At 43.1% G+C, this 25,044-nt stretch overlaps 1 protein-coding gene and 1 pseudogene across 1 annotated transcript in view; one reads left to right on the top strand and one right to left on the bottom strand.

The window, feature by feature from the left end:
• The window catches only part of LOC147019660 (hepatocyte growth factor-like protein), a 102,947-nt gene extending 77,906 nt beyond the window's left edge, over window positions 1–25,041 (bottom strand). The window contains exons 1-6 of the mRNA XM_085894268.1: window positions 24,887–25,041; window positions 13,389–13,536; window positions 5,309–5,421; window positions 3,515–3,629; window positions 3,206–3,348; window positions 2,130–2,250 (exon numbers count right to left, since the gene is read on the bottom strand). Of these exons, the coding sequence (XP_085750394.1) occupies window positions 2,130–2,250; window positions 3,206–3,348; window positions 3,515–3,629; window positions 5,309–5,421; window positions 13,389–13,536; window positions 24,887–25,025 (779 nt within the window). The 5' untranslated portion in view covers window positions 25,026–25,041. The remainder of the gene's footprint in view (window positions 1–2,129; window positions 2,251–3,205; window positions 3,349–3,514; window positions 3,630–5,308; window positions 5,422–13,388; window positions 13,537–24,886) is intronic.
• Window positions 14,139–16,415, top strand: LOC147019661 (uncharacterized; annotated as a pseudogene).
• Window positions 25,042–25,044: the final 3 nt, after the last annotated feature.

The following is a 25,044-nucleotide window of genomic DNA, read 5'->3' as shown; positions in this document are numbered from 1 at the left end:
TTGCCTTCAAAGACGGCTGAGCTGAAGAGCCTTTGTGACTGCTCCCATGACTATACAACAGCAGCTTGGGTGTGTGACAAGGACGAATTGATTGGGTTTTGATGAAGGACTGGATCTGAATCCGGATACAATAATTTTTTCAGTGATTCTTCAGAGATAGGGCCAAAAACAATCCATAGCACGATATCGCAAAGAATTATGTACGGATTCAGATGAAACTTGGTTGACAGATTTGATGTGTGACAAGGGATAAATTGATTCAATTTTGGTGAAGATCTGGATCCGGATCAGGATATTAGAATAATTTTTTTTTTTAAAGTGATTCTTCCTCATTGAAAAATAGGGCCAAAAACGATATATCTCATGATGTTTTAAAACGTTGTGGTCGGATTCGGACGAAACCAGGTGGATGAGTTGGGTAGGTGACAAGAACAAGCCGATTCGATTTTGGTTCAGGTGCTGATGCAGATGTTCCTAAACCTAAACTGTTCAACATGGTGAAGTCATGCGCTGTTCCGAGTGCCATTCTTGTTATATATATATATATATATATGATGTTATATATATATTTATGATGACCAATCATCTGATGCCCCACTTGGAGATCTGTTTCTGAGGTTTGGTACATGGAATGTAGGGACAATGACAGGGAGATCTGGAGAAGTGGTTGAAACATTGGTCAGAAGGTGAGTGGACATGTGTTGTGTGCAGGAGAGATGGTGGAAGGGAAGTGGTGTGAGAATGGTGAAGGGTAGGCAGGGGCAGAAGTACAAGTTTATGTGAGAAGGGTGCCCGGAAGGTGTGCAAAGTTTTGGTGTCATGTTTTCTGAGGAGTTTGTACACAGTGTAGTGAGTGTGACTCGAGTGAGTGAAAGGTTGATGATGGTGAGAATTGTGATCGGAAAGCTCTTGGTGAACGTCATCTCGGGATATGCCCCGCAGGTCGGTCGAAGCGATGAAGAGAAGAACATGTTCTGGTGTGCGATGGAGAAGTTGATGGAGAATGTGAAAGATGAGGAAGTTGTTGTGGTTGGAGGAGACTTGAATGGACATGTGGGAAGGAGCCCAGATGGTTTTGAGGGAGTCCATGGGGGTTATGGATATGGTGTGAGAGGGTCATTAACTGGTGTGGCAGCTACATCCAAGCGTAAGGTGGGCAGAGAGGGAGTTGCAGATGGAGGAAATGTTGAGTTGGATCTTGGAGATGGCGTGAAGCTGGAAGGTGTGAAAACATTTTGCTATCTTGGAGACATGCTGAATGGAGAAGGTGGATCAGACTCTTCGACGGTTGCTGGAGTGAGATGTGCATGGAAGAATTTTTGTGAACTGAGTGGCGTGCTGACGAAGAGGGGAGTGTCGTTGAAGCTGAAGGGAAAGGTGTATGCTACATGTGTGAGGAGTACGATGATTTATGGGAGTGAGACATGGGTACTGAACATGGAGCAGCAACAAAGGATGGAAAGGGTCGAAATGCGAATGGTTCGGTGGATGTGTGGAGTATCGTTGAGAGAGAGGAAGACAAATGATGACCTGCGGAAGATGATGGGAATAGAGTCTGTGATGGAGGTTGTGAAGAGAAACAGGTTGAGATGGTTGAGTCATGTGTTGAGGAAGAATGAAAGTGATTGGGAAAGAAGAGTAATAGAAATTAGTGTAGTCGGAAGTAGAGGACGGGGAAGACTGAGAAAAACTTGGCTGAAGGTGGTGGAATAAGTGGTGTGGGCAAGGGGATTAAGAAGGGGAGATGCAGAAAATAGGGTAAAGTGGAGAAGGTTGTCATGGGGCCTGCAAAGCTGACCCCCACTTTCAGCAGGGGAAAATGGCCTTAAAATGCTTGTTGTTGTGTGTGTGTGTGTGTGTGTGTGTGTGTGTGTGTGTGTGTGCGCGTGTGTGCGTGTGTGCGTGTGCGCGCATGTGCCAGATGTGATTGAGCTGTGTCGTTTAAATTGGAGATGTCCGTATGGTGGGTGTGTAATTATATCAAGAGGTAATGCATTGTATTTTTGTGTAGTTAAGGGGGGGAACCTTGATAGTGTTGTTTCCCGGGGCATCAAAAATGTGGATACGACATGGGCAGAGTGGCTTCTTCCTGTGTATCCTTATGTGAGGTCAGGAACAAGATTACTTACTGTGAAGGCCTGTAGAAAAATGGTTTAGGATGTTCAGAATCCCACCGACGGCAAGGCTTTCCTGTTTCAGAATGGTCCACGAGGCCTTGATAATCTTCCCCATTACAAGTCACACACGGCTCTGTGGAACCAAAGCAGAAGTGGCTCAGGATGGCATTTCCTAATACACTGAATAAATGAGGTTTGTTGTGGACTTGCAAAAATAGGAGATGAATCGTTGGTTAATTATTAGTGTCTGAAAACACATCAATTCCTTGTAATGGAGTCACATGAGCAATTTTGTTTTTTGATGGTCACATTTTGAGTTCATCAAAACATACGTACAGTGAGATCATACGCACATTGCCTGGTCAAAGAAAAACGCAGGATGGGAAAACTGTCTTGGAAAATATTCCAGGAAGTCAATGTGGAGTGTTAAACTCATGAAGTCTGTCTGTCATTGGGAAAGCGAAGATAGCGTGACCTATACGGATGGCTGGTTGTGTCTCAAATGCTCTGTATAAATTGTCATACTATGAGCTTGAATGGAAAGACTGTCGAAACTGAAGAATATTACAAACAAGTGACTGGCATAGCAAGGTAACAGTATATACCAGGAAAGCCCAACAGAGATTTGGAGTCAGTGAGCAGCCGAAGCACGCAGGAAAGATCCGGATAGCAAGGAACATCCATCACCCGGCACTGTGTATGAAAGGGCTGGTCAAACAGACCACATTTAATGATTGTTCTCCCCCCCCCACCCTCTTTTTCCTTTCGTCAACCTACATTTCCCTGGAAGATTGTGATGTCATTCTCGGTCTGGGAGGACATGCAGAAACCTTCAATTGAATGAATGGGGATTAAATATACTCTTGTGAGGTTAAGCATAATTTTATATTGTCTCTGTCTTAATTATGATGCTCAACCTCCTCCTTCCGTCCCTCCTCCCCCCCCCATCTCCCAACACCCACCATTTTCCCACAACGCTCAACCCAATGGGCTTGCATTTCAGAAACATGATGCCAGGAGGACAAAATTATTTAGGACAGGAAATGAACAGCAACAGATAATATGGTTACAAAGAAAACCACCCTTGCCTTCACTGCAGAGGGGTATACCACAAATCTCAGTTCGCTTGGTGGGGTCTGTGGTGTAGCACCATGGTCCCGAAGGGGCTTGGTCTGGATTACGGCAAAAGTTCTCTCGCAGGTCGGCATATGGAAATGACCAAGGATTGAACCTACCATAAAGTGTGACTGTTATTCTGTGTCCACATGTTCATGCACAATTAACTTGTATAAACCAAATACAATAGCAAACGACCTCAGTTAACTTTACATCAGCACTCCTCATTTCATATGAAGTTTTTTTTTGTTTGTTTTTTTTTCCTTTTCTGCTTAGATTACCTTGGGTCATGAGGTTCATTGTCACTCCAACGTTGGCATTTGATATCCGAGATGGTCCGATTCCCCTCACCACGGTAATTAGTTCCACTCCCAACAGAGCACTCTCTGATATAGTCTGCAGGATCATCAATACAATGGCACCGTTAGAGACATCAGTAAAGAAGCATGCGTTCGCCTCATCCATATAAATATTTTTAAGTGTATGTGTGTGTGTTTGTTTGTATCTTATTCCTTCACAGCCAAACCACAGCACCTGGAGGCCCCAAATTTGGGGTTGAGGTTCTTCAGAATCTGGGCAAGGTTTGAAGCGACCACACGTTGGACTTGACTTCCATTTTGAGGCCACCAAAAGCTGCTATAAATTCTATTTTTTCATGTGGGGTGAAGCAGTGCTGCCACCGGCCCACAGGCAAAAGGTAACCCCCATAAAGCCAATTACTCCATAGCTTTTCAATGTCCAACACATCCTGAAACCACTGCTGGGAAAAGCTCAGCCAATCAGGCAGTAACCGCCACCTCCCTGGACAGCGCCGGCTAGCCCCTGCTAGTAACTCATAAGACAAAGGTTGTAACTACTTGGTTTGCCCCCTCTCCCCTCTCAAAGGGAGCAGGCGGTCGATGCAAATTCTCGATGTAAATGTGTACCTTGTCGCGCAACTCCTGGTGGTAGAGTGTTCAATGACAGACATTCATTCCATCCCAAAAGTTTTTGCCTTAATTTTACTTTTTACACATTACTTTGAGTCTATTATGTTTCTTTAGGCTCGGCTGCAAAAGAACTAGAGAAATTCCGATGTTTTATTTGCTTTCTCCATCTTGGAAAAAAACACATTTCGTAGCTTGGAGCATCGTTTTCGACACAGTTTCTGTTCTCAACACTTGCTCACGTCATTGCATTTTTAAAGTCGTTTGACTGTAGTTCCTATTCCTTTCTTGCTTACTTCGATGTTCTTTTTTTGTCCCTATTCCTTGTTTTTTTGGACTACAGTACACCCACCCCCCCCTCCCCATCCCCTGAAAAATAATTTTCCCAGAAAAGGGAGCACAAGTGGCCATAAAGTGCTCAGAAATCCAAATTTTCCAGGGGCCCGCCTAAGGGTATTGGATATATTCGATATTTGATTTGTGCCATCCCTCCAACCTCCCTCTTCAATAGTGATCGACACCCTCGATTGAGTGTCGTGCCTTTGAGGAAATAGTTTGATTTCTTGTTGTCGTCTTACTTAATGCAAATTGTTTATTTTTCTCATTTTCAGTGTAATTATTTATTTATTTGTTTCTTTATTTAACAAGTTACGGCTTGCAATTAGTTCTTGCCACTATTTTGTCGAATGAGCAATCGAGTAAATTTAGGTTTCCTGGAGACTTAAGTTCTTGCAACTTTATTTGATAAAGGAAGAGGGATTCACGACAGCCAGTGCACAGGTCTTGTGGCTACCGTTCAACGCAGGCCTTTCAAGAAAAGTTTTTAGCCGGCCATCTTTTGACAAAGTCCAGTGTTGAGGTGGTCGTTAGCCATCGTGGGTGAGAGCATTCCGTTCCATTTGGATTGCTGCCGTCGACACGACCATACCATTCTCTCTCTTTTTCCCCATGAGGATAAAGAAGTTTGATTAGTTTACTCCATTCAGCATGTTTTTCATACAATCACTCGGAGAACCACCAATTGCTTGACAAATTGTTTGGCTGAGAAATGATGGATGACATGAGTGAAAATTATGTTGATGAATATTTATGGGAAAATGTAGTGTGATTGGGGAGAAGATCAATGACTAGCAATGGGCTTGGATTCACCTTTGTGCTCATAAAGGGTCGAGTGTCTGGAAGTTACGAGCTTGGCATCGCTTGAACGACGGTTGAAGAAAAGGAGCTTGCAGTTGTGGGCCTCCAAATTATATTGAAAAGCCCTATAAAGAAGGAAACTTTTGTTACACAACCATACAGGTCCAGTACTAAAAAGTATTCAGACAATTGTACTTTGTGCAGAAACAAAGGATTATAATGTTGAGACGCAAGAACATGTAGGATAGAAAGAAAGGAAATGGGAATGGGAATGGGACTTTAAGGCCAGCAAAATGAGTTGGAAACAGCAATGTCATTCAGAATTTTACTGAAGTGCTGCCCATGAGTAGATATTTTTTAATATTCTGTATAGTTGAGGTTCACACATGAGAGAAGAGAGAAAGGTCTTCTTTCTCCGATACAAGTGGTCGGCAACCCAAATAACAAGAAGAGCCATTTTTTCAAATTTGGTCAGAACGTGATACCTCAAGAGCCCCAATGCACGTAAACCCGACAAAGACACAAACATTGGGGTTTTTTTTTAATGTAATACATGTTTATTGAGTTGGTATCAATGAAAGGGGCCATTAAATTTTCTTCAGTACATCGAGTCAGCTTACCGATATTTACCTCCACCACCTAAGGTGGAAGGAGGTTATGTTTTCACCCCTGTGTGGCTGTCTGTTTGTCTGTCTGTCTGTGTGCAGAGTATCTCAAAAGGTTGTGGTGGGATCTGGATGAAATTTTGTGGACGGGTTAGGTGTGTGACAAGGACGAACTGATTAGATTTTGGTGAAGATCCGGATCCGGCTACGAGAATTTTTGAGTGATTCTTCACCATTGCAAGATAGGGCTACAACGATATACAGCACGATATCTCAAAAAGTTATAGAAGGATTCCGCAGAAACTTGGTGGACAGGTTAGGTATGTGACAAGGCTGAATTGATTCAGTTTTGGTGAAGATCTAAATCCACATCCAGAAAATAGTTTTTTTTTCAATTTTTTTCAGTGATTCTTCACCATTGAGAGATGGGGCCAAAAACTATACACATATATAATTATATATATATATATATATATGATAATTCGAAAATTTCTTGGGCCCGATATGTTCTACTGGATCAGGCATTGTGTGGCGGGTGTATCTGCTCTACCGAGTGCCCTTCTAGTTTTGTGTGATTTCTGCTGTGGAGTTTATTTGGAGAGTCGTTCGATGTTTGGACGGTGTGCTGTCGTTTTCATTTTCAAGCCGGACTTTGAGCTCACCTCGTTCAATTGGTTTCTCAGTGTGCTTTTTATGAAATTCATACTTGAAAACACTTGCTCACACAGGTAAGTCGATCCAAAGATGGACAGAATGCCAAATGCACATGTCTTCATGTTACTGTAGGTTTCTGGTAAAGAATTCCAAACTTCAAAAACAATTTGGACTTGTTTGTTAAGATTGTGCATTTCAGTCGATCTGTGTTGAAGTGCAAGGGTAGATCTGTGCCTTTCTAGATTTTCGAGTTTCATCACCAAGCCTCTGAATTTAGAACTCCACATGTCTTTGTCCTAAAAATCGGCCAGTTCAAGTTTTAGTTCTGCTTGGTCTACTCCTGTAAATGCTGAAAAGTTGAGTGCAGAAGTGTCTTCTTCAAGGGGTTTCAACACAAATGATAAAGTTACATTTTCCTTTCTGAATTCCTGAAATCACCCTGCGAATGCTTCTTGCATTTCCAGTATCACATTTTTTTTGGTTCTTGGTGTCGAGTTCATAGTTTGTCTCCTGTTTGAATCGTTTCAGTGATGAGAAATGAGCCGGCAATTCCCATCTCCATGTCTCTCGCAAACAATGTTAGTTTTCGCTCAAATGAGAGCACCTCTTCTCAAAGCAAGTGAGCTGTGTTTCCCTTTTCCCTGCAGCTTTCTGTTAAGGCCCTTTAAAAGGGAGGTGATGTCCACCATGAAGTGAAATCTCTGTATGCACACACACACACACACACACACACACACACACACACACACACACACACACACACACACACACACACACACACACACACACACACACACACACACACACACACACACACACACACACACACACACACTTTGAGACCAGGGAGGGTTCCGTTCCACTTTCTGGAACCCCTCGATGGAGCCAACAACAACAACCACACACACACACACACACCGTTTCTTGGACGTGACAATCTCATTCCGAATCACTCTTGAACATCCCTCATAACTCGCAAGTCAAAAATCAAAAATAATTGCCAAAACAAAATAATGAGCAAAAATTCACCATTTTAAATTCACCGTGTGCACACGAATCATGGACCAAGGTGTGAAGTTTTCTTGTTCTCAAAGTTTTGTTCCGAGGACTCTTTTGAGGATCGTCACTGAGCCTTCCAACTGTAGTTCGTTTGTAGTAATATTCCCAGGGATGGTTTTTTAAAGATCTCTGTGAGGGTCTTCTCCATCATTCCCATTGATCCAATGATCACAGGTACAATTTTGGTGCTCTTCAGATTCCAGGATCTTTTCACTTCATTTTTGAGATCTTGGTATTTGGTCATTTTCTTGATTTCTGCATTTAGGCCAAATCGCTGGGTACTGAAACCTCAATGAGCAATGCCGTTTTTTCTTTTCTATTCCCACGTACGATATCGAGTCACAATGCTTCGTTTTCTATGTTCAAGCTCGATGGAATCATCAGGTCGCATGTGAGCATTACTTCCTTGTTCTCATTTATTGCTTTTGGTTCATGTTTCCAAGAGTTTCCTGGGACTGGGATATTGAAGTTTTTGTCGATATACCAGTGGATTACTTGAGAAACCCTGTTGTGTATTTGTGTGTACAGTTGTTCTGACATGAGTTTTTTTCCATCCTGATAGGAGGTGGTTCGTACTTTGTTTATACTGTTACGGCTGCGGAAATTCGCAGAACACCATAAAGGTTCCTTAGATAAGTTAGATCGATAAGTCTGTGTTCAGTTAGATTTCCCCACCGTTGTTTAATGGGTATTATTCGTGTTCACCGGGCTGTGACCCTTTGAGGTAGCCATTTTTCTTTTTCTGTCGTTATTTGGACCAACCATAACTCAACAAGCAAATCACCACCACCTTCGCCTCTTTACCTCCACAACCGCCAACAAACCCACACCACAAACATCACATCACCTTCATTCCTGAAGCGATGCCATCTTAGCGCCAGCAGCGGCAGGATCTGAACAAACGACATCGCTGCGGGCAGGGGTTCTCTCGCCGCTAAGCGCGTCGGTGATTTCCACGACGTCGGCTTTCCGGGGTCGAAGGTCGAGCTGTCAGACCAAGCGCGTCGGTGATTTCCACGACGTCGGCTTTCCGGGGTCGAAGGTCGAGCTGTCAGACCAAGCGCGTCGGTGATTTCCACGACGTCGCTTTCCGGGGTCGAAGGTCAAGCTGTCAGAACGAGCGCGTCGGTGATTTCCACGACGTCGGCTTTCCAGGAGTGAGAGGTCGCACTGTCAGAACGAAGCTTCGGTGATTTCTACCACGTCCGCTCTCCGGGGGTCGGAGGTCAAAGGGCAAGGGTCGATTCTCACTTCCCCGGCCCTAAATAAGGACGAGCAGAATGGAGCTCCGGGGTGTTGTCGATCGGTGGTGAATCTGTGGAGCCGGCAGTCTAGAGGGGGTCGAGTGGTTACGGAATCTGGGTCCGTTGAAGAGGGTTGTGGTGGGTGAGTGCGGGTCAGGAGAGAGTCAGAGTTGTTGGGAGTTGGCGAGAGTTGAGATGGTGCAGTTGAGAGCGTGAGGCAGTGAGTTGGTGAACAGAGCAGGGACGCGGAAGGGCACTCGGTGGCAAACCAGAGGGCTACGTGGAGACCACCGCCGGGGAAAAGGGCGACATGGAGACCACATCCAGGGAGAGCTTGCCAGTGCCAAGGCAGTCCGAGGTGAACGAGCATCAACTCGCTGATCGAGCATCAATTCGCTGATCGAGCATCAACTCGCTGATCGAGCATCAACTCGCTGATCGAGCATCAATGCCTGAAAGAGCATCAACGCCCCTTTTACCGAGCATCCGCGCTGAGAGAGCGCCGGTAACCCCGTTCGTTCCCCCCAACCGCTCTGCCAGCTGTGTGGCGTGAGCCTGCGTGTCTGTGTGGGGAATGCCGGAGAGAGCTCACCGACCATGCCAGAGCCAGAGCTCAATTGACATGACATGATCAGGCGCGGCTATGCAAGCTGCCGTGGGAACGAGACGTCGCGACCTGCCCACCGTCGCACCACGAGGGTGCGGGTAAAGCCCTTTGGTCTCGTGGGCCTGGCCGGTCATCCAGGCTCCACACCACATACGGTCTACAGGACCCTGTCTGCCACCCTTGTCTATGGGGGTGGCCATTTCTTTGCTTTGAATACATGTTGTGGCGCCGTCTATTAAGTAGACCTGCCTAAGTGACTGTGCTTGTGAATAAACCTTTGCTTGTTGTCGGTGGTATTGCTTTCATTGCTTTCTTGCCTGTATCCATGTTTTATTCATTGTTGGCTCTACATACTTGCATGGCTGTCACTCATTGCCTTGCCTGTATGCGTGCCAATGTAAATAAATGTGCTTGTTGAACTGTTCCCTGTTCGTTGCGTCCTTTCCCGTTGAAAGTGCCATCTTGCATCGCGGAATACATTAGTCGGGGTTGTAAGCACTCGTGGAGTAGAATCAAATCCATCGAGGTCGGCGATAACACCGCTCGGTTATCACTGTAGTACGGAACGGACCGCTTAAACGGTTCGTGTCCCAAGCTGACCTGCGGCGCGGTGCAGCCCCTCGGTAGGTTACCCGCGCGGGTACTTAGGTATATCGACATTCGGCGATTCACACTATTTTGCGCGGGTAGAATGCGGACTGGGCTGTGGTGAGGTTAAACCCCCACCCGTGACTGGTTCCTGAATTGTCTGTCTGGTCACGACTGAATTGTCTGTCCGGTGGGCGACGCGGCTGCCATGAGAGGTACGCGGCCGCTCGCACGCCGGCGGGCGCAAATTCGCAACAATACCTTGCAGAACCTACACTTGTCCAATTAACTCAGTCCTGCCATTTTCTTAAATCCATTCATCTTGTGTCCCTGGTCTTGGGCATTAATAATGGTTCGTTCTCCATCCCAGTTGAACTGACCTCTTCTTCTTTGTCTCTGCCCAATCTGTGTACCAAAAAAAGGCTTGTTTTTTAAAAATATATTTCTGCTCTTTTGTTGTTTTCTCTGTTGTCGGTGTATATCCGTTGATATTTTGCTTTATATTTTTCTTTCGTCTTTTTTTGCTATCATTGGGGTTGCATTCATTGCTGTTTTGGTTTATTGTGTGACATCTTCCATTCACAACTGTCTTTGGAATGTTTTTTGCGAGGAGGGTTAGGGATACCTCCTTCGACTTGCTGTCGTTGTGTTTGTATGCAAATTGGATTTTGTAGTCTGTTGAAGTTTTCACTGATTCAGCCAGTCTGACAGATGTCATTCTGTGCATTTGGTGTGTGTGTGTGTGTGAGTGTGTGTGTGTGTGTGTGTGTGTGTGTGTGTTTTCATGTGTTCCAGGCCAGTCAGACTGTCTCACAAAACCCTAAAGTTCTTTAATCAATGGATGTCCAACCTCCAGGCATCTGTAATCCAATCTTGCATTTATTTTAAAGATAAAGCACAAGTGATACACATGATGGGACTCTGGCATGGCATCGGACCCAACAAAGCAACTGACTATTGGCTCTTCTTCTCCCCTTCTCCACTTTGCATTTTCATTTATATACAGTACATTCCAGCAAGAACATTTGTGAAAGCTCCTCCATCTACAATCTTCTCTTGGTTCTATATATCTGGAGGTAACTGAAAATCTGCCTCAACTTTGGCAATCGCCATCTTGATGTTGGCAACTTAGGCGAAGTATCATGATGATGTTGTGAAACATTGAGTATTCCTTTTGCTAGTTGTGGCATGCAATTAAAATGCCCATCACTTCAGAAAGGAAAGCATTAATAGGCTCATCACAGCATTGATAGGCAAGTTGAAGTAACATCACCACATAATCAAAGATCTTTCGATATTGTGACAACATCAAACGGAAAGCTTTTTCAAACACTTATGTTTCATGGAGCAGAAAATAAGTTTCACAAATCATCCAAAGTACTTTTAATCGCCACCATCACAAGTCTCTATGGATCCATGCACTTGGGGTCAGGTTACTCTCCAGGGCCTGCACGGGGTTACGACCGGTGCCGCTGCTCGCTGCCTGCTGAGTTCCTGGGCAGCATGGGGCTGCAGAACATGGACCCCAAGGCCACAGAGAGGTTTGTAGTCCTGGCGATTAAAAGCATTTGAGATGATTGGTGAAATTTCATGTCAGCCACGCAAAACATGGGTGATGGCAAAGATTCGCCTACCTATTGATGATGGGTGGTGTCGAAACACCGTGGATTATGTGGTTATATAACTCGTTGATTTATGCTGCACTGAGCATTTGACGCCTTCCCTTTCTGAAGTGCTTTTCATCTAAGTTAATAGTCAGTGTGATAATTAGCAAAAGGATCACAAATAGTTAGACAGCATTGTCATGGTACTTCACTCGTACTGCAAGCTTCTCAACAATGATTGGCGACATTCAGGTCAATCTATGATTGGAGGTATGTGTAAGTTCCATTTTACGGATAATATAGTGCAATGATGTACAAGACATCCTCTCGTTTGACATGCCCATCCATTTCAACTAATTCTCTATTGTTTCGTTCTGAATCAAGTTAAGCCATAACCTCTGCCTCTTGGAAGTGGTTAGTCACTGAAAACAACACAGTGGGTGAGTTCTCCTGATTGTTTACTTTTGGAATGTTTGCCATGAGATAATATCATCACCACATGGTGGGTTAGTATGGCTCTATGGAAGGATTGCAAAGAAGGCATGTTTGACCCAAGTTCTATCACCGAATTAGCTGCAGTTAACACCCAATGGCATAATTATGCAAGCGGTCTATTGTCACCTCTGTTACAATGGACATACCCATACGCAATGTCAAAATTAATGGAAATTTCGTGATATATTTGCCAGACAATGAGTATTGAATCGTGAAGACAAACCCATTATCTCTTGAGGAGTTCTCAGTACGAGATGAATGTAAGAACAGGATAACAGGCTTGCATTATGAAGAAGACAACTGTAAATTTCACCCTCATGGTGTCAATACAAATGGATAAAGCCAAGACAAAGGAAGATGCAAGCCCTAATATTGTCTCCGTTGGCACAAAAGTAAGAGAGACTATATACAGTGCAGATTTAAAGTACAATACCACCTGAACTTCCTTGCTCTGTTCCGGTGGTATTGTATGATTGACTGTAGAAAATGAAGTGTAATTTAATTTTTGTGGTGGAGCTCAAATTTGACTGTGGTTTATTTAAAAAAAAAAATGTAAAACAGCAATAACCATCAGCAATTAACACTACATTTGTTTGAACAGGACTTGGTCTCTGACCAAGATGTTCTAGTTCTGTATTTTTAATTAATTTTCTGAAATTTGTGGAATTAGTTTTTCATTTGGAAGTTGTGAGTTACGATGTGTAAATAAAGGTGGAAAAAGTTTGAATGAATGCAATTTAATTCCAGGCTATAAGGCAACAAAAGGTGGAAAGTTTGAAAGGGGGGTGTAGACTTTCTGTGGGCACTGTAGCTTACTAATCTCTTGAAGTTAGCCCTTCCCCAAGGCCATTTTCGTTACAATATCATAATTCACCAACGAAGTGTATACATTGCATCATACCCTCACAAAAGTTTCACATGAAATCTGATAGATAATATTATCAACAAATTTCTATTAGATTTAATGAGGAATCGATTTTTGTTAATGTAAATCAAACAATTGTAACAAGTGGCCTAATGTTGAAAAGACATAACTTAAAACGAGTGATATGAGGGTCACAATTCATCGGCCAACTTTTAAAGGATCGAGTTGAGGAGAGAAAGGCTTGAACATGGAGTTCAAATTAAACATTGACAAGTTTAAAATGTAACCCAGACAACATGGATACATGATGTCCCTACTCCCAACACGTCAAACCAGCAATCAATATTGGGCATAGTGCATTGCTTCCCTACCTGCACTGCCAATTTCTTTTACAGATCTGAGCACAGTGCTGAACAGAGAAGCGGTTCAGAGTCTGAGTGAAGGCTTGCGGTGCAGTGTTCTCCAATGCTGTAAACTCAGACTTCATGTAATTGTCTAAGTGATGCCGATACCTGCCAACTGTGGAAGGAGTGAAAAAAGGATGAATACCAGTGAAGGACTGATTCAACCAACTCTCTACTACTACTAATATATTTGATACTTTTTAAAGTTGGATGATCTCCTTGCTCCTTAAAGTTGGTTGAGATATGTGCTCTACCGAGTGCCTTTCTTGTGTTAAAACAAGGTAATTGGTCATTTCTTGAGTAAAGTTCCATACCCAGGGTGCAAACCTAAACCTTAAGGGGAAAACAGATATGGGATGTTATAAAAGGTTGTAGCCCATACATGATACCTATCTGGTATCACATTCTGGGTCCACAACCATGGCAACAAGCTGCAGGAAATCTGTGGACAGCCCCTACCCAACATGGACCGTATCTGAAAAAAAGGCGCATTGTGATAACTCGTGAATGGATGAACTGAAAGCCCAGAGCGACCTTTTTACTTTATAGGGAAAATTATATCATATCCAAATTTCCTTGTTAATTTTGTACATTTATCTGCAGTTTTATACAAATATCTGTGTACTTTTATATGACTATGTTGTTCTCATTGTTGTACGGCGTTGGGTTACTAACGTGTGATTTTGTTTTGTTTTTTTTGCTGGTGACGGAGGCAAGATGGCAAGTCAGCCAGTTAAAGGAGGGTTGCAGTGTGGTTTATCCTTGAAGCAAGAACCACCTCCGAAGAGATGTGAGGAAATACCCACTGACGACACCAAGTGCATCCTATGCAGAGGATGGGATGTGAAAGGTCTCAACAATATCCAGGCCACAACCAAAGACAGGCTTCTTGTGGCCAAAGCAGCACAACAAGATGAGATGTTCACAAGACTGCATCTTGATGTAGCTGCAGACACAGTCTGGTTGACTGACAATTCGCCAAAGTAGCATGAGAAATGTCAGAATTGGTATCTCAATGAAAAGAGCGATCAACTTGCGGAGAAGAAACGAATGGGAACGTGTCCCCAGTGTAAAGACATGCCCCCAGCCTAGGTGCACAGTAAGTCTTCTCAGCAGTGCACCCTGCTCACCCGGTGAACCCCATCAACATTTGTTGCAAATAATATAGGTGTAACATGTGGGAAATGGTGGCTGAGAGGCAGAGAGGCAACATCCAAAGTGTCAACAGAAGGCAGCCAAAATGTCATCACTGAAAAGGCCAATGAGCTGAACAGAGAAGACGTTCTGCTGAGATTCACTGGCCAAGGACATGATATGGTAGCTCATGGTATATGCTTCCATAAACCACGTATGGCCACATTCAAAGATCAGCGCCTCCCTACTGGAAAATTTGCACAACAAAACATGTATGACTTCATGTTCACTTGTCTAGTACAGCAGTTAGAAACCCACCTCTTTCAAGAGATGTGTGGCTTCCTGATAAAGCCACTACGAGATCAGTATAGCGCCATTCTTCACGAGTTGGGAGTCAAGACTGCAGATGAATACCGATGAAGCTCCCTAAAATGGAAGCTGCAATAGCACTTGGGCAAGTGTATTTCCATCATCAGCCAAAGCAGCGGATCGCGCTTCACTTGTGCGTCAACTGGACCTCTTCGTGATGCCCTTGTGAAGCTGAAGGATCTGGAAATAGAACTACATGAGGATGAGAGGCATTTTACACTACCACATGCTGCGAAGCTACTCAGAGCAGATTACAAGCTACGCAAAAGACAAAACACACTGTCCACTGAGATTTCTTTCGATGCTGCTGAGCAGATTGTTCCTGACTCAATTTTCAACTTCACAGCCATGCTGCTCTGGAACAAGCACCGAAGCTACAGGAATCTGGAAGAGTGCTGGTTGACCAGCCAACAACAGAGACTGCCCTTATTATGTCACAACAACTGCTGCAGCATGTCTCTGGTGTACCTCCCTCACTGGGTATAGCAACTGCCTATCATGTGTTCATCCATACATGCAAGTCCTTGATCACGCTAAACAACAGGCTCGGACAGGGGATCAGCCATGACCGATTGCACCGTCAACTGACTGCACAAAGTGTCAACGTCGTGCAACAGGTGGAAGAAGATAGAGTGTACCTCCCAGAGAACATGTCTCTCAAACGTGAAACACCACACGTGTTTGCAATGCACGATCTAGATTGGAGAAAGAAGACGTTAGAAGCTGGCAGTTTCAATGAAAATCCAGAAGATTCTTCCAGCCAAGCAAGACGAGGCTGTCACTCTATCTACCGCAACATCTGCTAGGAGGAAGACACCATCTGATTTTCCTGACACAACCATCCCTGCCTATCACATCTCTGTTAAAGACAGACCGAGGTCTCAGTTACTTGACAGCATCGTGGATGTTGAGAGTTCAGAGACTCCATCTGACAACACTGCCGAAGACATGTTAGTCGAATGGCGACTTGGAAGAATGGATGAAGCAGAAGTTGGTTTGCCTGTTTTTTTCTGCTTTCTGTGCAAGGCTCCTACCATACAATTGGGCTAGCAAGATTGGATACTTGCCTCTGATTCTAGCATCCCCAACAGATCCAACTCTACTGAAAGGAAGAGATGACATGGCTGGTGAAGACTTCATGTGCACTTGGTGACAAGCAGACTCTCATTACTTGTGATCAGGCCACATATGACCTCGAGGTAACCATCAGGGACAAACACTGGAACAAGTTTGCCAACGTAGTTTTGCTTCTTGGGGGCTTTCACCGGGCTTATAACTATCTGAAGGCCATCTGCAAGATTGTCAGGGAGTCAGGTGCAGAAGATAGTTTTGCTTCAGTTGGTCTGTGTCTGGACTGCAAAGAAAATATTTGGTGAGAATGCGGAATACATCCAATCCATGTATGTCATCCGAATCCTCTGCAAGGCGATGTGGCATCTTTACTGGGAGGAATTTGAAAGCTGGGCTCTAGTTAGGCAAGGGCTCTTCTGATTTCCATCTACACCAACAAAGATGATAACGTCATGGGTGCCGAGCTCAGCAAGTTGAGGGTGTATAAGTTCCTGAACAAATAAATCAACACTGCTCAAACTGCTGGCTCCCACAGAAGATGCTTTTCTCCAAAATCTGCAATGTGCAGTGCTGGCGACTGTATTGGACAAGACCACGCATATTCGCAAGCTTAACACAAAACCATGTCAAGACTATTGGTGGACTCTGAATGATGGTAAGTTTGTACCAGTGCCATCCACTCAGCCTGACCATAGCAGATGACAAACCAGGGCTTCAAGACAGCTGTTTTTTTTTGAATACATTGTCGAGGCTCGTATGAACGCTAACACACAATGCACAACAAGGGGGGCAGGAGACAAGAGGGGTGGGAGAGGGAAGGACAAAACAGTGGGGAACAGAGACATTAGGAGATCTGTGGAAGGGAGAGGGGTGGGGTTGGGGAACATGGGGTATACGAGATGGACACTCAAGACCTTAAACGACAGGGAACTTTCGGGAAGGAAGGCAGGGAATTTGAAGGAGGTAGGTTTGGGGTGGATCAACGGAGGTAGAAAAGATCATGGTTTTGGATAGGGGAAGATAAGAAGTGGTGGTGAACAGCTGTTTTGAAGACCTGGAGGGAAGAATGGGATTGAAGAGAGTGCAGGAGTTTATTCCAAAGGCTGGAAAAAAGAGGAATGAAAGCGTGAAGGTGAGCAGTGATTCTTGATTTTGGTAGTTTTACCAGAAGCGGGTTGTTGGCAGACCTTGGGCGCCCTACGGAAATATCGGGGTGGGGGGGGAGATGGAGAGGAGATGGGAGAAGACAGAAAGACCACCGATCTGCCTGCTCTGAGACAGTTAGAGGCCCAAAGACTCAGCCTCATCGCGGAAGATACCAATGATCCGAAATGCCTTAGTTTCCACAGCATGAAGCTGAGAAAGGTGAGAGGTAGGCGCACCAGCTCAGTGCTGTTCACCACCATGTCAGATCACTCCCCCCCCATCCAAAGCCACGGTTTTCAACCGCTGTTAACCCTCCACAAGCCCACTTCTTTTCGGTGAATTTGCAGTTTTATCCATCTTGTCCACCCCATGCCCCCCCCCCACCGAAACCCTCATTCTTCCCCACTTCCCTTATTTCTGCAAGCATCCATCTATTTTGTCCCTCATTTCGACTATTAGTTCATCTCCCCCCACCCCTCTCTTTCTCCTGTTTCTTTTGTTCTATTATGTCTTGAACTGTTCTATGTTCTCGCTCCACCACAAGCCTCAACATTGTATCCAAAAAAACTACGATGACATCAGCAAACCCATGATGCTTTTACAATGCAGAGTGTCTGACTAAGCCTCAACTTCAGAAGTAATGTTTAAACTCGTCCAGTCTGGAGTTCTTGTGTCTCAATTCACCAGACTTTGAACCAACAAAATTTCTCCTCCAAAACTTTCAGATCACCTTGGTTCAAGCTTCTAAGAATGGAAACATTGAGTTCAGCTCTCACTCAAACTTGTTCAAAATTCGTTGGTGAAAACCCTTACTAGTAGGAATTTACTGAGAATTGAAAAAGATGTCTATATTGAAAAAGTAAGTATTCCATGGCTTGGCATGTTTATAATATGGGCATCGATCACTGTGGGATGGGGGAAGGTAAATGTCCCCCTGTCCCCACTTTTTGGAGGAGGGGGGACAGCACATCAATTGTCACCCGCACTTTTTTGGGCGTCAAACCAAAATTGTGTATAACAAAGCATTTTTTTTGCAATGGATTTAATACATTCTATGAAGAGTTTGAATGAGCAATTCATGATTTAGCAGATGGAATATTAATAGATTTTATGCTTTTTTGGAACGCTGTTTAAACGATGGCCGTACAGCCCGGAACATAATTAATTATATTCGACCAAACTTGCCAGGGGGATGAAGGGTCTATCATAACTCATGAGACAAAGGTTGTAGCTAATTGTTCACCCCTCCCCCGGGGGGTTCCAAAGAGGAGATCGAGGCAAATTCTCTATGTAAATGTGTGCCTGTAGCGCCGCTCCCAATGGGAAGAGAGTATGATGATAGGCCTTCCACCTCAATCGTTCTCACCTTAATTTTACCTTTTCAGACTTCATTTTCTGTTGATCATGTGACTTTAGGCTCGACTGCAAAATATCCGGAGGAATTCCAATGTTTCATTTGCTTTTTCCGTTTTGGAAAAACGTGATAGTGGGGCAACTTAGCTAAATATAGCATAACAGTTGTGCATTTTGTGAGGAAAGCACCAAATTTGGCACACTAGTAGCCTATCATATTACGAACAGATTTGGATATTGGGCCATCTCAAAATTTTTGATGGCAGTGGAAAATGGCTGCCACAGCCATCAGCGGCTGAATTTGAGATGGCCCAATATCCAAATCTGTTCATAATATGTTAGGCTACTAGTCTGCCAAATTTGGTGCTTTCCTCACAAAATGCACAATTGTTATGCTATATTTAGCTAAGTTGCCCCACTTTGAGCAGCTTCAAGTGTCATTTGCGACACAGTTTTACTTCTCACCACTTGCTCACTCAGTTAGATTTTAGGTCATTTGACTGTTGTTCCTATTCATTGATCGATTACTTTGATTGTTTTGTTTCTTGTCCCTATTCCTTAATTTTTTGGACTGCACACAAACTATAATTTACACCACACAAAAATAAAATTCTGAGAAAAGGTATCGCAAACAATCGCAAAGTTATCAGAATCCTAAATTTTCTGGGGCACGCCTAAGGGCTCCCGGACCATGCGGCGTATTGGCTTCGTGCACTTGCATGTCCCCCCCCCAAAAAAAAAAAAACACACACACTTTTCAATAGTGGTTCTAATCACTTATTTTGTGATTGAGGATTTAAACTAGATCAGGTTAATGTCGTAGAGCAGGAACAAAAGTTTACTGGTGCTTTTATTGGTCTCTTGTTTGGGACATTATTGGCTTGGCTGGCATAACAATAAGAGTTGTTTTTTTTTTTTATCATGCAGAGTGATTATTCAAACAACAAAAACTATGCAACAAATTAATTTTGAAAAATAAACATAGATTTCATAAATTGTACTTCATGCCCTGAACTTCAAATCAAGTGGTCACACGCACGAGGGGAAAACCCATCAATAACATTTTTCAAACATAATATGCCTTCTCTAGTAATTAGTTAAAATATACAAAGAAGAAAATTACATTTTAAAGAGGAAAAAAGTTATAATTGAAAAAACAACAGCTGAAAAAAAAAACAAAAAACAATAGCCCGAAATGAATAAGCAACAAACCCTCAGGTTGTTCCGCAACAATTTTTTTCAAGGTTCTGCCTTGCATTTGTAAAAGCAAACAAATTATATTGCACTACCTTCATGGAACTCGATAAATGGGGCAGTTATTTTTTCACGAGACCTTTTTTGTCTCTTTTTTTTGTTTGTTTTTTCTGGAGTTAGAAATAAACCGACTTGATAAATAATTTTCACAACTTGGTTGGTAATAGTTGTAGTAGGTGATGGCATCATACATGATGATTGTCCAATCACCGTCTCTTATGTGAACGCTGATAATTCCAATTTGCGCCCAAAATCTTTCCACAGTGCGGGCACTGGATTTGTAGATTTATGGCTGGCATTACAGGGGCAGCGATTTGTTTCCAGTACTGACGTTTCTTCACAACACACATGTGAGGCCTCATACAGGGTCAAACCACCGATCACTTTTAACCACCAAGTGGGACGATCAGACACTGCGGTTTCCACAATATTACATCAATGCCACAGATTGTTAGTTCTGGCTTGGAAGTGGAGTTTGGGCTGCCATTTAAGTCTGGTACAACACTTTAGCTGCTCCTAGTGAATACCCTTTGACAGGTGACTGACTTATCTCTCATTCTGGCCAATACATGACCAAGCTAGTGCAGTCGTCACCTTTTTAAGATGGCCATGAGAGAAGAGGGAGAATAGGGTGACATAGGAGTAAGGGGAAGGAAGGTGTATGTATGTGCCACACAAGGAAAGAGGCTTTGACCTGTGTACTAAATACATGGCCCTTAACTAAAAAGGAGTCAGATTCTTTTTTAAATTACCAATATAAATAGGTCCAACATTGCAGAATAGGACGTTATCCTGCTTTTATATATCATACAGTGTGAAAAATCGTGGAACATAGCTTGCAGAACAAAAATAATCATGAAAGTTTATGATACTCTTCAACCTCCAATGAAATGTGGCATCAGCAATGAAATGAGGCAATCAATCTGGATATTGTGGTTTTACAGTAATTAATACAAGAGGGGGAAAAAAACCCCAACAAAATATTTGAAACAAACAACTTAAATAATCACAACAGGCATATTCTCAGTTGAAACACTTTGCTCTGAGCAACAACTCCAAAAGGCCTTCAGAATAAAACCACTGTCAATATGTTTGAATCAAAAACATCCAAGTCTGACTTTAGAAAACAGACGACAAGAAAACAAGACCGACCATGTAGTCTTGAAAGTGCAACTCCAATGTAATGACAAACTTCATACTAAGGGAAAGTACCACTCTGCCTTCAATTACCCAGCACAGCACATAATATCCATTACCCCAAATTGGCTGCAACTCATCCCAAAAGTTAGAAACCAAGTGAGAAGTGTGTTCGTATATTTGCTGTTTGGTACTGGTTTTGACTCCCCATGAAAAATCTGATCAGAATCAATAAACATAATAGTTGGCTGACAGGATGGTTTAAAAGTACGCACATCGCATCTAAGCTGTCTAGTCTGGGTTTGAATCCTGACCCAGCTATAGACTCTCATCCCGGTGCTTCACAGGCAGGGTGATTCATCAATGTGTGTCGTCCCTCGGATGGACGTTAAACGAGAGTCCCATCTGCCGGTATTCATTGGTGGATATTAAAGATCCCACGGTGTCCTTCACAAAGAGTAGGCGAGCTATCGCAGGCACCCTGAACAAATTGCAAATTCCTGCCCCAACCAGCAGAGTGAATTTCATCAGCGACACAGCCACACCTTCAGCCAGTGATGCTACCCCACAGCCAATGATGCTACTCTGCAGCCTTGTGCTACATATGAACGAGGAAGAAGCATAATAGTGCGTTACCAGTAAGGATACTCATTGTGGAACATGATCTCCTTTGGAGAAGATGTCGAGGCAGTGGTTTGATGATGAAACGATGTACAGATCCCATCGTATGTTTTGTAAAAAAAAAGGGGTTTTGGAACTATCCTCTGGCTAAATCCCATTTCACCCTCACCAGAGGAGAGGGGATTACATTTGGGTCTGTTTATTATCCTGCCAAAATGAAGTTTTTGCAAGATATGTTAGTCAGCTTGTATGTTTTTTTTTTGTTTGTTTGTCTGTAATCACGTATAAAAAATTCTGCAGAGCACAGTTATCATTGGAAATTTTTGTAACTTCGCATATCAGAGGCCGATAGAGGTCCCTTTCAGCGCATAAAATGTTGAAGGTCAAGGTCAAAGGTCAAGGTCACTTTGTCGCAAATCAGGGGAGTCGACGAAACCGTTATTTTTTGAGTAATTTTGATCGGATCGTCTTCAAACTTCATGGGAATATAGTTCATGGTCTGGCGCTCAGCTGATTAATTTTTGGTGGCGATTGGCCTTGACCTTCATATGTTTATTTATTTATTTATTTATTTGTCTGTAATCACGTGTAAATCACTCTGTAGAGCACAGTTATCATTGGAAATTTTTGTAACTTCGCATATCAGAGGCCTATAGAGGTCCTTTTCAGTGCATAAAATTTTGAATGTCAAAGTCAAAGGTCAAGGTCACTTTGTCGCAAATCAGGGGATTCGACGAAACCCTTATTTTTTGAGTAATTTTAATAGAATCGTCTCCAAACTTTATGGGAATGTAGTATATAGTCTGGCGCTCAGCTGATTAATTTTTGGTGGCGATTCGCCTTGACCTTCATGGTTAGCGCCTGAGGTCAAACATATTTGACCCCAAGGTCAAATTTTCAAGTTTTAGGAACCATAACGTGTAGTACCTCAAATTGAACACCTCGATGTGTGCTTTCTAGATATGTCAAGATTTGTACAGAATCATCGTCGAAACTTCTGGTTTGCGTCGCTACCTTCTCTAGAGACAGCTTTTATTAGACAACGTCAGAGGTTAAGTTGACGATTTCGTAAGTACCAATCTATGACTGCTTGTTTGTTTGTTTGTCCGTACAGAACTTTTGTGTTTTTCTCTGCAACTGCTTGTCGGATCAAGACGAAATTTTCACCATTTGTGAGAATACTCATGTGGAATGTTTCAATGATAGTTATGATGTCATCGGTCACGTGGTGTGGCAGCCATATTGGAAAACGGAAAAACTTTGGACCTCTGTATCTCTGAAACCGCACCAAAGAAAAAAGTTGAAACTTGGCACATGGCAAGTACTTAGTACTCCCCATGGGGAATGAATGTGATTTTTTTTTTATAACATCATAGGTGCCTTCATTATGACGTCAAAATTGCATATGTAAAACGCCACATCCAATTAGTGTGAAAATTTTTGAGGGTCATCTCAGGATAAAATGGTCCACAGAATAAACATTCATGACGTCATCGGTCACGTGATTCGGCAGCCATATTGTTGTTTTTTTTAAACTTTCAAAAATCTTCTTCTCTGAAGTGGCTGAACAGATCGAGGAGAACCTTTATACATATGACCGCCTGTCCATGAGGAACAAAAGGTTCACACATACGATATCATAGGTCACATGGTTTGGCAGCCATATTGGATTTACCCTAAAACATAAAAATACACCACTCAAAAGAAGTCCTGGTGAGGGTCTGCAATATCTGATTGCTCTTTTTCTTGTTTGCATTAGTTGAGCTTACAGCTGACCACCTTGCTTCAGATTCTTCCTGGTCAAGTTCTGGCCTCTTAAAGCTGAGAACTTCAGAAAACTTTTCAGGTTTATCAAGCAACACGTGGTTTCTAACAAAATCTGCATACTTGTACTTGTGCATGCACTGTTGCTCCAAAAACGCTTTGAAAGATTTGAAATTCTTTATCCCCAACTTTGAAGCATCCATGGAATTCGCCTTGACCGACTCACTTGAATGACCGAGGATTTGAAATGTGACAAAGTTCAAACTTTGAACAAAGGTCACAGTTAATCAATGGTGGATTGTTCACTGATGAATGCTGATGGTAATTTTAAAGGTTCGCTGTATAACAGCTACGTGACTGCGCTCGATGGACATTACCTTATACAAAACAGGTCAAGGACTTTTTTTCAGCTGTGAAAAGTTCAAAAACATCTTTCGTTTGTCCACTTAACTCTCTTGTAGGTGGTCATCCACGCTAATGTCATGTGGAGACCTCTGTCTTCTTGATAGTCTAGCTAAGGCACTGTATACTGCAGCAAGTTCTAATCCAATTAACAAGTGTGTAAGTAAGGACTCATCTGTCTGAAATCTTTGTTTCCTGCACGATTTATTGAAAGCCATGAAATTGACAAGGGCGATGGCAGGTGACAGAAAAAAGCCATAATATAAACAGGCAGTGTATAATGTCACGGACTCAAAGGACGGGCTGTATTGCTATAAGCACGAGGTTAGGTCGGGGGTGAGCAAAATAAAGTTGAGAAAACAAGTAGAAGGGACAACATGGGGAGGAGAGGAAGAGGAGTGTTGCAAGGGAATAGGAGTAATGGGTGGGAGAGGTATGTTAATAGTGAATAGTTTATTTGAACTTAAACTTAGTAGCCGTTATGCTAAGTTGTGTGCAATTATATGTGTGCTGCAATTACAAATGATATAACTTTAAAAAGACACTGAACAATAACATGAGTAACCGGAAGATACACGCTGAGCAAAATGATATCATAGGTAATATTGATGATATCATCGGTCCTCGATCAAATAACTAAAGATAAACTATAAAATATATAATGATATGATTATGTCGAGGAACTTTGATTTTGCGAGGGAACTTTGAGTATGGAGAGTGGAGAGAATGAAGCCATTTTCTGACATTAAGCCTGGTGTTGACTTAACATTAAGGGTGGCTGGCTTAAGATCTTAGGGCCTCGAGTTCAACTCCTGTTATTCCGTTGAATTAAGACCAGACGGGTTGACTCAGCTTGCCATCTTTCAGTCGGCAAAATGAGTACCAGCGTGCTAGTAACAGGGGGGCATTGTATCCGCGGCACAGCAGCGCCCCCAGAAAATGATGCAGCCAAGCAGCTATGGACTGCTCCGAATAAATAAATAAATAAACAAACAAATAATCGTGACATTGAAGTGTAAAGGTGGCCCAAAACGACTGCCTTAATTGATTAGACATCGCAAATTCACCAACCTATCGATAACGATCAGCACTCACAGTCGGGCTTCTTGCTGAAGTCGTAAACGCGCTGCTCCCATCACGGGGAAATTGGAAAATAAATTTGTCCATTTGCAGCGAGTCATCGAGTGCAACCAGTTTATTTTGTTGTCACTTACCGAGGGCACGAGGTGATGAGACAAGAAGGAGCACAAAAATCACAGGAAGGAGCGAGGCATCCATGGTCAGGAAATCCCTCAAATATTGCCACGGCCTCAAAGAACAGACAGTTTTCTGCCTCAATTTCCAATTGGACATTGACCCGTGCACTGAGTGC

The sequence above is a fragment of the Eptatretus burgeri genome, chromosome 9, assembly GCF_056783735.1.
Source record: "Eptatretus burgeri isolate ZD-2024b chromosome 9, Ebu_testis_v1, whole genome shotgun sequence".
Lineage (NCBI taxonomy): Eukaryota > Metazoa > Chordata > Myxini > Myxiniformes > Myxinidae > Eptatretus > Eptatretus burgeri.
This window is presented reverse-complemented; position numbering and strand designations above follow the sequence as displayed.